Here is an 18,846-nt window from a genome sequence, read left to right as displayed (position 1 = left end):
ACATTATTAAGTATATACACCAAAGCCACCTGCTGGAAATTTGAGGTATTACAGCTACCTTAAATGAATAACCTACTCGTGGATTGAAGTGTCTGTACCAGATTCACTGACGGAAATGACACAGATGAGCATGAAAACGCAGTTTTACAGAATTGTGTTTTTAGGTTGAAGCTATGTACCACATTGTGCCAAGGCATAGCACCAGTAATATAAACCCCTAATCTGAGATTGCAATTTAGTTTTGTATATCTGAACTGTGTGTTTCAATGGCATTATCGCACATTTTTTATTATAAAAACCTCAAAAAACAGCGTGAATTGCATTAGTGACATCTAGGTATTTACAAGATGCTTCTATTTTAAAAAACAATGTGATGCGTGAAATACTCGTCTCCCTTACCTTCGCAAATTCTGTCGAGTCGTTGCCGTTTAACTTTGTGTTTGTCCATCAGAGCCATGCTCAGGTCGCAGGTGCTCTCTCCTCCTTTAGACAGGCGAAGCTGATCTTCAGGAACCTAATAAACTGCCCAGGATTCTCCTGAGAGCATAACGTCAGCAGAACACCTATAAAAACAAGCACACAGAGCAAACCTTTGAAAAGAAATGGCACTGGACACTGACTGCAACACAACCTTTCACTGTAGACAAAAGGGCATTGTATGGTAGACAACTGTTCAGCAGTCTTAAAAAGATCCATTGCGAAAAACATCTACGGTCAGCACAAAATGTTTCAAAATCTCTTAATCAGAACCTGAGATTCCATAAAAATGTAATACTGGTTATTATATTTGTAATATAATATTGGTTAATATAAGCCACCAATTTGACTAATGGCAATTGCCTTTATTCTATGTATTCATAGTGTACCACTTGTACTAGGATGCATGCACCTGCCCATAATTTTTATAGCTCTTCTTATTTGTCAGATATGGATGACTTACAAGTGTAAAACAAAAAATGCATTTTACTTGGAGTAACTCAATACAGATGTTAAAAATTCAACCCAACAATTTAGCATGTGATGTGTCACACCTTATATATAAAAACCTAGCACAGGTTTACAGCAATTAGACATATTCAACGGTGTAAGCAACAATGCTTAATTTCCTATAAAACATGCCATGTTTACAGCTATTGAATTAAGAAATACCAGCAGTGACATATTTGACAACAAGATGCTAACTCCTTATCAAATGACATATTAACTACCGGATATAATATTGTACGCCGACTGTATAGAAATCGCCAGTTTTCTCAGTTTGAAATAATAACACACACAATGGTTTGCACGAATTACATTGGATTACATTTCATTATCTCACATACTATTAATTTCATCATAGTAGTAATAAAGATATATAAACAACATATTAAAAAAAGGTTTGTTTGGGCTCCCGAGTGGCGCATCCAGTAAAAGCACTCGCTAGAGTGCAGGATGCGCTCTATAGCCTGGACGTCGCCGGTTCGAGTCCAGGCTATTCCACAGCTGACCGTGGACAGGAGGTCCCAGGGGGCGGCGCTCAATTGGCTGAGCGTCGTCCGCGGGGAGGGAGGGTTAGGTCGGCCAGGGTGTCCTCGGCTCACCGCGCACCAGCGACCCCTGTAGTCTGGCCGGGCGCCTGCGGGCTTGCCTGTAAGCTGCCCAGAGCTGCGTTGTCCTCCGACGCTGTAGTTCTGAGGCGGCTGCACGGTGAGTCTGCAGAGTGTAAAGAAGCGGGCGGCTGACGGCACACGCTTCGGAGGACAGCGTGTGTTCATCTTCGCCCCTCCCGAGTCAGCGCAGGGGTGGTAGCGGTGAGCTGAGCCTAAAAATAATTGGGCATTTCAAATTGGGGAGAAAAAAAAACAAAAAAAAACTAATTGGCAACAACTAAAAAAAAAAAAAAAGGTTTGTTACTATTACAAACATTTAAAGGAAGTGACCTATGATGGCCCAAACTGTACATTTGGAAACGCTTATTATAGAAAATATACATTTTGTTCTTTCCAAATTATATATTTACTGAAATAAAGAAAGAATACTGTTGTATAGTTGTATTGCTCTTTCGGCTTTTCCTTCCCATTTTTCGTGTGTGTGTGTGTGTGCGTGTGTGCGTGCGTGCGTGCGTGAGTGTGTGTGCGTGCGTGCGTGTGTGTGAGTGAGAGAGAGAGAGAGGTGGTGTATTCCTACACAGAGATTTCCACTTTATTGTGCACAATTTCAGGATTATATTAAAGATTTGCTAGGGTCACATTTTGACACAAGATAGGGCCGTATTTACTACTGTAAAATGATTTTATATATTACACACTGAGTCCAGATTTAGCTAATAATGTAATAATAAAGTGTGCGACATTCAGCAGTAGCAGTGTCAAACCAACGCAGTATTAATTCCAAGACTTTCAACATGTTTCAGTTTATGAGCTTACACAACTAAGCGTGTTTTTCTTTGGTTTTTATTGCTTGAAATTCAGAAAGTTAAATCTATGGAATTAGACTACAGTAATTTGTCTATAGGGTCTTACTAAGCTGAAGTGCCCGGTCTAAGTGTTTAGAAATAATCTGTAAATAAAAGTTCAAACAAAAATAGACAACTCTAGGGTGAACACAGAACACTGGCAGTAACTTGCCAACCACGTTAAGTTCGGATGATATTTTATAAGCGTTCTGAAATTGACTTGATTAAGACCATATTAGTCCACTTCATAGTACAGTCCCTAAAAAACATTTGATATTACTGTACCTTATAATGTACTATAATGCAACAACATGAATGAAATCAAACCACTGAAACCAACAGGTTAAAAACAGTGCACACTACACAGTACAATTTGCAACCTGTTTATATATGAATTCAATGTTTTATTTTAAGAACAAGTTCATTGGCAGACAGGGATATTCACAAGATAAATGCTTTTGGTATTCCAGTGATGCTCTGTAAGTATACATCATAGCACTCTGTATTGTTATTAAATGTTCGTATTCTACAAATTGACATTCATTTAAAAGGTAAAAGGCAGTAAAGACAAGCTCCCTTTTTAAGGGAAGGGTACAATAAAATGTTAACAACGGAAGTTTTTTCTTTTTTTTGTTGATCTGTTCTTTTTGTACAGTTTACACAGAGGGCTATGCTTGGAAGCAAAACATGAACACTGAAGAAATAACAGCAATACACAAACAGGAAGCATGTCATACAGCAAACAATACAACAGACATTCATTAAAACCTTGTAATTTGATAGAATTATAGAGTGTAATTATATATTTTCGCCACAAGAGGGCGCTATGAACTTCTCAGCTAGCAGCAGCTGCTGTTACCATAGTGTAACCCAAGACTAGCAGCTGCTGGGTACCATCCTTCTTGGACAGCAGGATAAAGGCTTTTCATAGTATGGGGTATTATGTGGAATCATAAATAGGGCACAACCCTTTTGTAAGGGCATGGATAAGATAAACGCCCTGCTGATGACTGACTAATTAGCTGGGACTATCCCAAGGGGTCACTAAAGTGATGTAAACACTTATTACTAAATCAATCAGAACTCAGCTCTTCTTTCACCTACACACACATAATGAAGATGAGAACACAGTGCTACTGTAATGAATGATGCAGTCTACCTACAACACACAACATCCTTGTACGTTTTCAATGTGTTCATGGACAGTGGCATTGCACTGACATTATCTAGAGGACAGCACAACAGCTACAGGCAAACTGCAAGACATTCACAAATACTACGTTTCTAATTTCTTTTTAGACACTGTACATATATATATATATATATACCAAGCCTATATATATACTGTATACCAACACATTTCACATTTATTATCATTCAGAACAAAGGTCTCTATTTATGGCTGATGGAGTGTAAATGGCTGCCTAAATCTGCAGAGGTTGTGAAATACTTCCCTAGACTATATTTACAGGATGTTCTCCTGTTCATTCAGGGATGACTGAAGTTTCAGTTTTGCTTAGTAACATTCTACATTACCGGAACGACTACAATGTGTTTCTGAATCAAACGACCATGCTTTCTGTTAGAGAAGTTCACCCCGAGGGTGTGTGCCAGCAAGAAACCTGACGCAGAATCACCTGACTGCAGCCAGCCCTGAAATACAATCCGGAGGGTATGCTCTGCCCCAGTTCTGTAACCCCAGAGTGACATTTCAGCTTGAACCGTTTCCACTTGTATTCCATACAACAGTAACCAAACAGACAAGAGCATGTTGTTACCCTTAGACATTGGGGTCTACTCAATTCATCTAAACGACGGCAAACCGAAATACCACCACCATATCAAGAATTAAACAGGACCGTTCTATTGATTTTTTTTTTACATATTTTTGCAGACAGAAATGTACCGGGAAAATGTGCATGCGTTGCTAGATGTCTGACTTTCATAAAATTGGTTCTCAGATTTATCTGGCAGTATTTTGTTTAGATCCACTTTATTTAAACAGGCTGCCTCCTGTTACCAGCCAGCCCTCTCATGCCCCGGCACATCTTGGGCCCTTTTCCAGGAGCTAGGACCCCCCTGTATGACTGGGATAATTCATGCTGGGCTTCACGGTGTTATTGATCACCATTGAATTAATTGCATGTTTCCATCTAGGTACTTCGGTGTGTGCACATATACATAAATCTGAAACAGTTTGAAGCAATTTACAACCGCAGTTTTTTAAATATATATCCTCTCTTTTTTTTTCCTCAGATGAGCAGAATAGCCAGTTTGCAAAAAAAAAAAAAAAAAAAATATCCTGGATATCTAGCCGTCACAGCAGCTCAATACACTTAGTGCCCTGATGCCTTGACTCTCCACATTAGCAGATTGTCAGCTTGAATCCCAGCCCTGGCTGTTCAGACGGGTGGGATTTACACGTAGCCTCAATATGCAGTGAACTTCCTCCTGCCCCTGACCGCCAGGTTGGAATCTGAGCTCATGGCTAGAATCTCATCAGGCTTGTATTTCCAAGCTTCATAAACTGCACTTAATCCACTGGCACCTCAGGTGGGAATGCAGTGACACTGAAAGGCCATTTAAAATCAACCCATATTCTAGGTAGGTGTTGCACTGACTGATAGTAGATAAGAAGAGGATTTATCCCAAATTCTATTCAATAAATGAAAAACCTGCACAAAACTCTGAATTACCACCCAGTGGTGGTTTAAGTTGTTAGGATGCAACCGCCCTCGCTTAAAACTAGTGTGCCACGACTCTGCAGGCATGCTTCTGCTCACTTGACTTAACCTGACATCTTCAAGCTCTTCTGTGGAGCTCAGGAAGCAAAGCAGAAACTCAAAACACACCCAACATGTTGCTTTTGTGGTGCTGATAACATTTTACAGGAAACACCTCAAGAGATGATATTTCCAACAATAAAAAAAACTTCTCATCATCCTCAGAGCCAGACTGCCATCTTCAGAAGTCCCCTGTGTGTGGAAGGCCCCAGTGAATGACTTTGTAATTAAACTGATTTCAGTGTACTTGACACATCACTGCGAGGGTTTAGGAGGTACAGAATGTATCTCCTCTGCCTGAAGTATTCCCCCAGCATTCAGCCTCTATGTAGCAACTGACAAACTGTTGTTCCCTTTTAGTTTATCCCACAATAAGAGTTGTATTATATTGTTTGGCCAACTGGTGGCAATGTGTGCTAAGGTAAAATGAATGTTAAATGAAAACCCAGATTTGCAACAGAAATTTAAATTAATGGGAAACTGCAAAATGACTGTAAACAATTACTATAATAAAACAAAATGGAAGTAACCTTTTTAACATACTGTATCTGAAGCACAGGGATTATTTTCAGAACTCTCTGTCTACCGGCAACGGTTTTAATTAAGTAATACAACCGAAAAAAGAAAAAGAACGAGTGAATTATTCGAAGATTTGGACAGCAGGCGTGGTAAAGCCCTGTTTGGTTGGATCTGTGCTAATTAGCTTGCAATAGTTTAGATGGATTGATCTCAAGTAAAATTCGCTCACAAGCTAAACTCACAAGACGTAAAAGCATATCCACCACTAAATGTACGTATTCTTGATAATTCTGTAAATGTGATGAAGCAAGTTCAAGTTTACTTATATGCACATACATATATACACACACACTGTATATATATTTTATAAACCGTATTGAGAATTACACTTTTCATGTTGATTACTGATCAAGACAGTACACACCTTTACTTTAACTACATAGCTATTTTTTTTTCCTTTTGCCCAATTTGCAACTGCTTTTCATACAGAGCACTTTGCTAAAACCTTTCTTTCAGACCCCGACACAGTCTGTCTAGCTGAAAATCCATATTATCTGTGCTATTTCTCTTGAGATTCATAAGGGATCAATATTTAATCCACTGCTTTCTTTTTACCACATACAAATGCATACAAAGTATCCTGTAAAGTTCAGAATGGTCCCGAGAGGATTAAACTGACCCAATCAAAAGTTCATACCAGAACCATTAAAAAAAATATATATATATTTTCCCACATACTGTACCAAAGTACAGTAATGGGCGGAAATGTTATTATTTAAATTATTTATAAAACCACTGCTCCCATAGCCCCCCACTTTCTTTGTGACTGATAAAACAATGGAAGCGTTTTCAGTTTTGCTGCTAAAATAAATCTTTCACCACTGGATCAAAACAAGGAGCGACCGCAGGGAAAAACAGGAAGCACTAGGTAGGGAATGCGACAGCTAAAAATAATAGATTACACTTTTATTTGGTTGGGAACTCGGATATGTAATGGAAGACCATGGGATGTGAAACTGGGTAGGGAGGTCTTAAAGGATGCTTTCCCACTGTTTCACAAGAAGCCTCTGGACTCTGCAGCAGCAGGAAAGAGAAGCTACTGGAATGGAATGTATCCAGGCCACCAGGGTCATTACCTCCCTCGGTCTTCCTTTATTAGATATTCTTAAAATGGGGAAGACCAACTGAGGGGGTTCAGGGACAATTCATTGAAAAAGAAAAAAATCCAGTGCCTGTACTGCAATGACCACATTACTGCAGTTTTGATTTAACATTGCTTTGGTAATTTGGTAAGCCAATATAATACTATAATAGTGTTTTACACTGGAACAACCCTTAGGGTCCATTCCCACTTGCTTTACACATAGGTGAGCCAAACAAATTCAGTGCCCTTCAGTTTGTTTGAACGCAGGCCAATGTGAAAGCGAAACAGCAAAACAAACTTCCAAACAATAGTTATTTTGCACTGAGGCGTGATGTGAATTCAAAAGAAAAACAATTCATTCGTTTCTTTCTTTTCAGAGTTTGTTTCTTAATGAAATGAACTGGATTTGCAGGACATACAGCTGATACAGCAGCACACTGTTGATCACTGTACTGCAATGGACCACCATTGTAGAATTATACAGTGAAAAGCAAAGCTGCTTGCCTTGCTCGCCACGAGAGGTGCAGAACAAATGCATACAAGAGCAGTATTCCAAGCACTTTCATCTTCCCATCAGGACAGACCAAAACCGCAGTGCATCTATCGTGCTTGCTGGCACTCTATAATCTCAGTGCTGGAGCTGATGAATGCAGTGTTGTGTTGTGTGCACGTCTCATCTTCTGGCACACACAAACTAAAATTAAAAAAAAAAATGAATCGGGAGATTAAAAAAAGACCTGCTGGATGTTTTCTTGTTTAAATATACGGTGACATTTTATACTAGCTGAGCCTCGTCCCCCCCTCTGTCCCCCCGCTCTGTATTTAATTCTGGGTGGGAGACTAATGCATGACAGCTGTGAGGTATCTGGCCTGGTTTTGTTATTAACCAAGTCACACAGCTCTCACCTTCATTGTTAACCCCGCTGGGTCTGGCTGCAAATCTAATGCTAAATCAGTTCTGAGGAAAACAAATTCCCGCTGAGAGCGGGAGAGCCACACACGGTCCTGAGCCATGACCTGGAGCTGATCAGCCACTTCCTGTGCGCTCTCACAGGAAGTCATGTTATAAAACCAACAAAAGTATGATTCAGGGTTTCCTTGTCTAAATAAAAGGTGGTTACAAGGCCTCTCCTGGCCTTGGCAGAGTATCCCATCCAGTCAAATGCGGTTCGTATTCCAGTTTACGTTGACAGGGGGCCAAGAAAAACACTGGCTTGATAAAGTCCAGAAGTGAATTGTGTGGAGCAGCGGAAGACCAAAAAAAAAACACACACACAAAAAAGGCATTGTGAAAGACTGGGATTGAAAATAAAAAAAACAGCAAACAGACGACCTTAATCAATTACAACAAAGTTATAGGCTAGCAAAACAGAGGATACTCCAGTTTCTCTATTGAACATTAGAGCCACAACTGTGTTGCCTTATTCTGTATGAGTTCCGTGGTGACTGTCAGACATGGAGGACAAGATTCCAATGTTTTTTTATTCAGAATTTTAGTTTTATTGAAATACATAGGTGGTCAGTACCAGCATTGCTAGATTAGCTGATGATGTAGTGTGAGAGACTATGAAGGGCTGCAGTTCTTGAGTGTAATTCGGTTAGTCCTCAATTATATATATATATATATATATATTAACCAGTGCTCAATTACCGTAACATTGCCATAAAACAGCAAAATAACAATGACTAGAAAGCAGCTATTTCTTTTTTGTATTTAATCCATCAATGGCTAAACAGTCAACGGTGTCTGATAACTAGAGGCATTTGTGCTGCCAAACATTCTAGGATTAAAAAATAAAATGAAAATGTAAACATCGAGCCGCTCCTATAAAAATGTATACCTTCACTGTGTCTTTGATTCCAAAAGCACCATGTTTTGATGAGCCAGTCGTTTCTAAAGAGAAATGCACAGAACAGCAGAAAGAGACACACTTTTACTTCTACTGTACTTAATTGTTAAACATCTTTTATTGAACCACAGTAGTTTTCCTTTGTGGTTTGATACGACCAGCACACACACATTGTGACACCCGCAGGTCTCCCTGTGCATGTTCTCACAGCTGTAGCTCTCAGTCAGTTTGCTTGGGCTCTTGTGTTCACGTACCTCGCTAAGGAAACCCTGTATGTACATTTAACAGATGTTATTACGGTCTGGACGGCACTTCGCTTCTTTTTTTTAAAAAATAATGAATGTGAAAAATCAACATCAGAATATAAACTACAGGACAAGTTCAGATTTATATATTCTGCAAGTAACTGACCCCATACAACCATTTGCATTTTATAAGTTTTAAAAATTGACTATTTCTCAATATCAAATGTATCGATACTGGTAAAATTTTAAGAATTAATACATATATTTTTGGTCAAAAAATGTTAGTGGACCATTAGGGAAAAACCTTTAAATTGCCAAGGCAATGTCTACCTTGAAAAATATGAAAAAAAAAAATATCTGTTGTGTTGTCAAAAATGGCAAGACAGAAAATGACTGGGAATGTGAACCAAATAAATAGATACAGAGCAACAAGGCATTTAATACAATAAATATAGTGAATAACCCAAGCATTACTTATATTACCTGATCCAACATCACAATCCTTCTTCAACGTGACAGGACTGCTAACGAAGCATTGCTTCATCTTCGGACTAGTGAAATATGACCCACGTCCTCCCCATCTTCTCTGCTAATGTCATCACTGCTGTTAGGTTAGCACAGCAAACTCTAAATCAGCAAACTGCTGCTGCTTATCTGAAGGCATAAGACAGGTTTAAATGTGCACCACTTTCCTCTTACAGTGAAACAAGGTTTAAAATTATAGTCTGCCAACAATCTAAGACTGTTTGAATTAATGGCTAGATAAAACTGCTGATCTCCACCACAGAAAAAAAATAGCAATTCATCACCCCAAGAAAAGAGATCAACCTCTGGAGCTGCAGACATGAATTACCTAGTTTATTATTGTATTTTGTACTTATGACAGCTTTATTGATAATACTGGTTCATAAATTGATTAGCACCGGATACACTTCTGAAACACACCAAGGCAATAAACAAAGTGCTAAAGCTTACTCCCGGTTTACACAAAGCCCAACAAAACAAACAGTCACATTTTTTTTTGTTAATTCTCTCCCTTGTGAGTTTTATTCAAGACGTTTCACTTTCTGTTAAATACTTTATACACAATGAACTCATCTCTCTATAGTTTACAGCTGATATGTCTTTAGCTGCAGTCCCACGAAGTCCCAGCAGGGGACACCATGTACAACTGCGCCACCTTATGGACTAAAATAAGACTTTTGAGCGGTGACCGTGGCTTCCGTTTTCAGTCATTCTTAATGACTTCTAAATATGGCTGAATTTATACTTTCTAAAGATGCACGAAATAAACGTCAGAAGCAACCATTTATTTAAACACAGTATTACTGCAAGTTGATGAAGTATACTAACTTTATCCACCAAAACTGCTTTACTGGCAACTACCAATCTGCTGCTTGCTCAGCTGGGGAGCCCTAATACCTCCTGCTACTGTAGTTGAAGCCTACAGCAACTGGAACACCTAATCTTAGTGTCTAATTCTGAACCTGCGGCAGGATTGGTGTGTCTGATCTGGCCAGGTACAGCACTGTATAGAGAGCTCTGAAGTTACAGAACACAGCGGGCTGGAAACTTCACGGTTATTCTACACCAACCACTCACTTTACATCAGTGTTGTTAATGGGCTATTTTGCTACTAGTGAAACACTACCCTTCTGTTTCAACAGTGTCTTTGAGATGAGGCTGGACGTCATTTTTAACCCAATACAGTGAATCCTAATGCTTTATCAGTGCGGCTAGGGTTTAAGTAAGGGTCACATGGAAATGAGTCGGGTACTCATGTGGAAAACAGAGGCCAAAACGTGACTGAAGGAAACCAACCCGTGCTCCCTCTTAAAAATGGGTGAAAAAGTGTTTTTGATGGCCAATAGTTGAGACATTGGCTTACTTTAATGGCCTATAACGTGAATGAGTTTTGTCCATTTTAAAAAGCCTTGTCTAGTCTTGTTCAGTCATTAATTAAAAATCAGTAATAAAAACCTACAGTTGCCAATGGTTTTGTAATTTGAATATGCTCTTAGGCATGTACATGTCATTGTTTGTATTCATGTTTAAACCCACCTCAGAACATGTTTCATGATATGTCGATAGTCTATTGTATTGTAATATATTGTATTGTAATGTATTGTATTGTAATATATTGTATTGTTATGTATTGTATTGTAATGTATTGTATTGTAATATTTTCTTCCCGTTACTACATCACAAGCAAACGTTTTAATTTTTTAGTTATACAATTACTGTATATCCAGGCAATTTTAATAAAACAATCTTTTTTTTTTTTTTTAAACTACAGTACTAGGTCTTAACACAACAGTAGGTATACTTGTGACGTTTTATCATCTTTTCCCATCTGTATGAAACATACATGGTTACTTTTGAGGAACAGTTTATACTTAAAAAAAATAATAAAAAATAAAACACTCATTTAGTTTCAAATCACCCAAACAACAATTCCATAAAAACAAAAAACACACGTTTTTTTCTGTCATTTGAACTTTACTGTTTGTGGCACGACTGTAGGCCTGGTGATAACTCGTATTGCAGCAGTGAACAAGCTGTGAATTGGCAATTGTATTCTTGAGAAAGTGATTTTTTGACAAACGGAAGATTTCTTTGTGTCTTGGCTTATTGGTGGTGCCGCACTCCTCTGTTTAATGAACCCCACAGGACTCTGAATAGCACAGTGGGGGCCTGTCAGCCACCAGCTGAATAATACAACTCCATCACTCCTTGTGTCAAAACCTTTTCACAGGGCTTGCTAGGGAACGCTTATAGATGATACAGCCTTTTTCTTTTCTTTTTATGCTGTGTTGCAAAAATAAATACATTGACGTTTTAATTTTAAACTCCATGTGTTTAATAGAATCTCGGGGGAAGCTGCTGGCCTTGATACAGCATGCCCAGGTCAGCCATTCATGGAACTCACAACAGCTCTGTGGGCGTGTTGCCCTGGGTAACACCTCTGTGTTTCACATAGCTGTGTCCAGTGAACACTTCATTTCATATTTGCTTGTTTCTCTTCATTTTTATTTTTTCATTTTAACTTGTTTTATTAGCAGACAGGGTTTTTCCTACAAATGTTCTTTTACAATAGTGAAACACATTTGACAATTTTTTAAAAATCTTTGAAATTGACACTGATATTTTGTTCATGACATTTCTGAGAAGGCTTTAAATGGAAATTTAGAATATGAACATTTAATAACCCACTGTCCACCAAGACAGAATGCAGGGATCTTTTTGGAGGCACCAGTAACAAAGACACCACAAAAGGCATGTATAAGCAATGATTTCTTTCTCATATGTACAGTATATGATCATGGCTAACCTTAGGTGACTGATCCAATTTTCATCTATAGGCTGTTCAGGGCCTCAGGGAAACTGTTTCTGATGGTCTGGGCTGCTCATCTTTTTAAATATTAACATTAAAATAAATGGCACTGGGACTGCCAGCAAGTCTCAATGTATATATCATGTCAACATGAAAGTGAAATCTAGTTGTGACAAACATTGCTGTGCATCTCCAACACACTTCTGTTACTGCCGCCCCCTGCAGGTGAGATGATGTAATAAGATACACGCTATGCAATGAGTCATTCAAAGGGTCTAGAAGATCATTTTATACAGCGGAGAAAGAAAGAGAGCGAAAGCTTACATGGACATGTCAGTGTTGCTACACTGTTTTTTTAACCTCTTTTGTGTGAAATATACATTTTTCAGGTCACCTGATTTTGTATTGAAGATTCTCAAACTACAACTTTGGATATAACATACAGAGCAGGGGCTGGTTGCATGAAATAGCTGATGTTTTAACTTTAAGTGTTACACTTAAGGAAACACTATCTCAAAACTAGGGCACAGACTCTTAAATGTGTTAAGCTGCTTCCTGCAACACCCTGAAACTCAAGGAACACTTAAGGGGAAAACTAATGGGATATTTTACTTAACCCTTTCAGTCCTGAATTATTTTTGGTCGAACAGAGAACAGGACATGAGAACATGACTAAAAAATATTCTTTACATATATTTTGGTAAATGTGACTTTAAAGTCCCTTCAGTGCTTTAGGAACACTCAACTCCACATATTGAAAATCACTCATGGAATTACAATGGAGCAATCTTTGGCCACAATTGTCAAAACATGTTTGTACTCACTTGTATTAAATACTCACTTGTATTAAAATACAGCTAATATAATATTACTCGCCTTTTATCACTACAATACAGTTAACATATGGCGGTAAGGCTGGACCTTGAGATCCTGCTGGGGCTGAAAGGGTTAAGGTGTTTTAAGCAACTGGCCACTGTTTTCATAAAACTTGTGTGCCTGTCAATTAACCGAGCCCTGTGCATTTACTGGCGTGCTATTAATTTATGAAGACAGACCATTATGCATCCAAAAATCTTCGAACTTCAGTAAATGCAGATCTGCGCTATAGGCTGAAAGGTAACATGCTTGAGCTGAGAATAAGTAAATCAGCTGCAACATTTCTCAGATACATTAGTAATTTAAGCTGCATTTACTAATTAAAAAACACAGTTCATTAGGTCACATGTGTAACTGATATCCCATGCAAAAAATAAAATAAATAAAAGGACTCTGAACTATGAGGAGCGCCACTTAATTCAAGTACTCATAAATCAGGTAGTTGAGAAGGGCTTGTCGTCTCGCCACTAGATAAAACCAGGCTGTGGAGTGTGTTTATTGTGGTAGAGTTGATGAAGCAGGACGTTTTTATAGGGAAAACAGAACTCTATGCGGCATGAAATATCTCCCTAGCAAGGCTTCTTTAGCCAAATTAACTGGCAATGTAATGGAGAGAGAAAAAAAATTAGGTCGGGACAGCAAAGCTTGCAATTTCCACACCGAAAATTAACAACTGGATGCCTTCCCTAATCCGTAAGCCATTACACTGTGCAGCATGAATTATTGGAACGGCAACGGGAATTAACTCGATATATCAAGTGAGTCAAAAACAGTTTAGGGAGCGCACGAAAATGAAAAAAAAACAGCTCAACATTTCTATCTCTTCTCATTAAACTTAACCACTTATCCCACTCCTGGTGCATAAAGCTGTCTTCCTAGCATTTCATGTATATTGCCATCGCCCAGCGCACATCCGAACTATCGCATGCCTCCAATTAATTTTTTTTTTCTTTTCAGCATTACCCTGGAAATGTAATGAGATTGAGCCGCGTGAAACTGCTGACTCCAGATAATGTGTGATTCTCTAATAATATCAATGCCAGCCAGGCCTTTAGAAAACACATATCTGGTTCATTCCTAATGATGGAGTTATTAAAGTTAGGCTGTTGCGCTTCTAATATTATTAATCATACTAGATTACACAGAGCCTACTCAACGGCATGAAGGCAGGGCATATGGGAGGAGGTGGAGGAAGTACCTGCGGTGCTTGAACAATTTGCTGCAATAAATTCATTCTTTTGCTACATTTTTTTTTTTTTTTTTTCAATTGTGGTCCCGTTAAATTTTCAATTGACTGCTGTCTACTAGAGACGGGGCACATTTGCAGCTTTCTATCTTTGAAATTCCTTTTCCTATTTTTATCAATGGGTATTGAGATTTGGAGCACTGAAACTCAAGCTTTTGATTTTACCCACCCGAATTACAGAACAATGTATTATGCAGAACTATATGTACGCAAGCCACTGGAACTGGAGTCGCTCCTGAACAGGCGAAAGCACCTAAACGCAGTGTGATGGGGTGCTAGCTCGCCTCTATAAATGTGTTTGGTATTGTTGTTAGTTTTACTATTTTCATTATGTTTTTGTGATTCTTGGTTTGTTTTGGATTGGCAGGGAGGGGGTTAAATTCCTCCCTGTAAAATGCCACGTGTGGCAGGATGACAGAGGTTTGAGGCTCAGAGACAGTGGAAGGGGCAAAATAATGATCTTTATTAAACAAAAAATAGTCAAATAAATAGGCACAAGGGCCCAAACAACAGGTTTAAACAAAATACAGAAATGTAGGCTGGGCATTCGCCTTCACTACAGTTTCTTTCTCCAAAAACTAAACAGCACAGCACACCAACAAACAAACTCACCCCAAAAAAAACTCCTCCCTAACAAAGGGTTTCAGCTGTCTTTTATAGTCTGTGGCTGGAGCCCAATTAACTAATAATTAACAATTAAACACTTAAGGCTCCAGCCACATTCTCACATGCATTTTACAGGGAGGAATTTAACCCCCTCCCTGCCAATCCAAAACAAACCAAGAATCACAAAAACATAATGAAAACAGTAAAACTAACAACAATAACAAACACATTTATAGAGGCGAGCTAGCACCCCATCACACGCAGACTTATTCAAGTGCGCAATTCCAATAAGAACTCCAGTGAGTGGGTTCAATCAGAGCGGACAGGCTCAGGTCTACAAGACCTTTATTACCCTTATAAACTATCTGAGGCAATTTCCTTCACACCTGTCTTAGAGAAGAAGGAGCCAATGTAATCTCTGCAACACAACACAATGATGGCTGCAGAAACCACAAGGTCGAGTCTGTTATAAAGCTTGTAAAGCACGGTTAATACTGTCTCATTAAAAGGCTTACAGCAAGACTACAGAGCACAATCCATTAAAGCCAGTTCAGATCTTTGGAAACCTGGACAAATCTGCATGCAAGGCCCATAGAAAAACCCCATTGAAATCAATAAGACACAATGTTTAAGCAGCTGACAAAATACAGGTGGCAGTGAATGAGGATCGAACTCCTTGTTCAGGGGGGGACGTTGTTCAAAGAGACAAGCTCCTTCAACAGAGCGGGCATACGCTACACTTTCATTTCAATCAACTTTCTTGCGGATTTAAAAACAAAAATCAACATGACCTTTGTGAAAGATAATGCTTTTTCATGGTTCTAGTGCATCTTATTAGGAGGTAACAAAGCTCCAGTGGAGCATTTCAAATTAGGAGCAAAAATAAACCGCTTCTATTGGGACTCATTAAACTGAAGAAAAGAGACTCTGGGAGTATTTACTTACTTACTTGTGTTTCATTTTGTTCAAAGAGAGAGGAGATATGCTTGTGCAGAATGACCTAGCAGCACAATGCATGCACACATGCTAAAGTCAAGGTTACCATTGTTATTAAAAAAACACAAAAAAAACATAATCATTTCTGAGGGATGTGGGTCAGATTCTTGACATAAAGCTACAACAGCGCTTAACACTTAAAAACGATTGTTAAAACTATGTGACCCATGTATAAGTGTTTAAACAGAAAGAAAACCTACGCTCAGATCAGCCACATAAATCAAGCAGATACCAACGTCTACATAAAAATGTGTTAAAACTGCTCTTACTCTGAGGGAACCTACCAATCTACTGTAGATTCAAAGCTCTTTCCTCCAAACAGCCATCAGCACAACACTCAATGGATACAGTACCAAACCAGAAATAAACAGCTCAGGTATTTAATAGTCTCCATTGTTCTTCCTGCTTTAGGACTGTAATTGATGTCACAGTGGAAATAGCAATTGGAATTAAAGAGCTTTGAAAATATGGCCCACTGATTCTTAACAGATGGCAGCATTGCAAAGTGGCCATTTACTTTTAAGTAATTAACCTATATTGTACACATTTTGGATTTTTCTGTTACAGTTTTAGGGTTGTTTCGGGTATATTCTAAGAAATCATTAACAAATACAAACAAGGGTTGAGAAGGAGCAGGCTCTGGAGGCAGGGGAGCGTAGAGGAGGTAGAGCCAGTCTTCTAGTGCAGGAGGAGCGGAGAGGTCGAGTGGGGGTGTAGGGAGAGATGAGGGTCTGGAGGTAGCTGGGTGCAGTCTGGTCAAGGCATCTGTAGGCAAGTACAAGAGTCTTGAACTGGATGCGAGCGGTGACCGGGAGCCAGTGGAGTGAGTGGAGCAGTGGAGTTGCGTGGGAGAAGCGAGGCAGAGAGAACACTAGGCAAGCAGCGGAGTTCTGGATGAGCTGGAGCGGACGGGTGGAGGACGCAGGGAGGTCAGCCAGGAGGGAGTTGCAGTAGTCTAGGCGGGAGAGTACCAGGGCCAGGACCAGGAGCTGGGTGGCGTAGTTGGTGAGGAAGGGTCGGACTCTTCGTATGTTGCTCAGGAAGAAATTGGCAAGTGCGTGCCAGAGTGGAGATGTGCTGGGAATAAGAGAGGCAGGGGTCCAGGGTGACTCTGAGGTTCTTAGATGAGGAGGAGGGAGAGAGTGTGGTAGATTCCAGAGGAACAGAGATAGAGAGGTCAGGAGGGGGAGGAGGAGGGGAAGAAAAGGAGGTCAGATTTAGAGAGGTTTAGTTTGAGGTGATGCGAGTGTATCCAGGGGGAGATAGCAGACAGACAGGTAGAGATACGGGAGGGGATGGTGGAGTCAGAGGTGGGGAAGGAAAGGAAAATCTGAGCATCATCAGCACAGAAATAAACCCAAGACTGACCCTTGGGGGACTCCTGTTGAGAGGGCGAGGTGTGGAGGTTGCTCCACGCCAGGTTACCTGGTAAGTGCGGTTGGAGAGGTAGGAAGAGAACCAGGCCAGAGCAGTGCCAGAGATTCCCAGGTCAGCGAGAGAGGATGGTAGAATAGAGTGATCGACAGTGTCAAAGGCAGCAGAGAGGTCGAGGAGAATCAGGACAGAGAAGACAGAGGCAGCTGATATAGACACTTTAGTTTCCAAAATAAATGCACATTTGGACCACAGCAACTGTTTTTGTATTTTTAAATAAGGGTGGTGGAGAAATGAAAAAAAATTGAGGGATTTTGATTGGAACTTGTTGTTCCAGTGGTGAGCGTGCATCGTGATATCTAAACAGAGGCAGAAGCACCAGTGTTGCTGTGTATCTGTTTTGTGATGAAGCAGCCAGTAGCTGTGCAATGCACATTTGCAGTTCAGCATCTCACTGAACCGCTAGTTTGAAAGGTTTTTTTTTGTCCTTATCATTACAGGAGGGCGGCACAGTGGCATTTATCCATATTTCATGATGCAGTTTCTGTGAGCGCGCCGAACAAACAAATCAATTTCTCAGCAGCAGATTGCTTAAGAGAAACAATGATAACCCACGGGATGGCACACTGAAGCTGAGAAAATTAATTGCCAACAGAGCAAGATGCTCTTCAGCCGGGCTGCCTTTATATCTGTGTGTAAATGGAAAATTGTGTTTGTGCTATCTCGCCGAAATATAAATACACATATGTGGTTCAAGGCAGATAGCTTCACGGTGTACACCAATACCATTCTGTGCTAACTAGAACAGTGTGAAGGCAAGTGATTTGGATTTCCACATTGCAATCTCATGTGAACTACAGTAATGCAGTACGTTGCTGTAACAGAGTGGAAGGGCTTTGGCACAGATATCTACTAACCTTCATCTCCAGTTCACAAATAAACAAGCACAGTAGAACGTTGAGATCGACACAAGTTGTGGAGGAAGTATTGACAGAAATCACTATGCAGTCAACAGAAGGCTCTGTACAGTAGCCATCACAATAATCTGGGTGTTTCATACTGCAGACCTACTGCATCAATGTCTCACTCAGAACGAAGGTGGTTTGTGCATTTGCATGGATCAATATTAGGAACCCAGTCCAAATCATTAGACAATGTTCATTCTTTGCGTTGTTTCAGGTGTTAACTTAGGCATGTTTCTCACATCTTCATTATTTTAAATTCGCTACAGTTTAAAACCTTTCCAGGAGGCGGAGGAGCTAAGCTTTGTTTGGGAGCTTTCAAAGCCTTTCATTTATTTTAGGAGTACACACTTCTCTTTTAGCCTGATTACTGACTGGCTTCTGAGCTCCTGTGATCAAACAAATCCATAAAAACAAGTAGGTAGGTCACAACAACAGAGGCGTGCTTGCTCATAAAAAAACGTCCTCTTACAG

General features: G+C 39.7%; 1 protein-coding gene across 2 annotated transcripts in view; it reads right to left on the bottom strand.

The window, feature by feature from the left end:
* The window catches only part of LOC117415855 (C-terminal-binding protein 2-like), a 90,083-nt gene that overhangs the window by 49,062 nt on the left and 22,175 nt on the right, over positions 1-18,846 (bottom strand). For both annotated transcript variants that reach the window (XM_034026735.3, XM_034026736.3), the window contains one exon: positions 400-563. In XM_034026735.3, coding sequence (XP_033882626.1) covers positions 400-457 — 58 coding nt within the window. In that variant the 5' untranslated portion in view covers positions 458-563. The remainder of the gene's footprint in view (positions 1-399; positions 564-18,846) is intronic.

Source organism: Acipenser ruthenus, chromosome 7 (assembly GCF_902713425.1).
Source record: "Acipenser ruthenus chromosome 7, fAciRut3.2 maternal haplotype, whole genome shotgun sequence".
NCBI lineage: Eukaryota > Metazoa > Chordata > Actinopteri > Acipenseriformes > Acipenseridae > Acipenser > Acipenser ruthenus.
The sequence above is the reverse complement of the archived record's forward strand: the minus strand, read 5'-3'. Positions and strand labels throughout refer to the sequence as shown.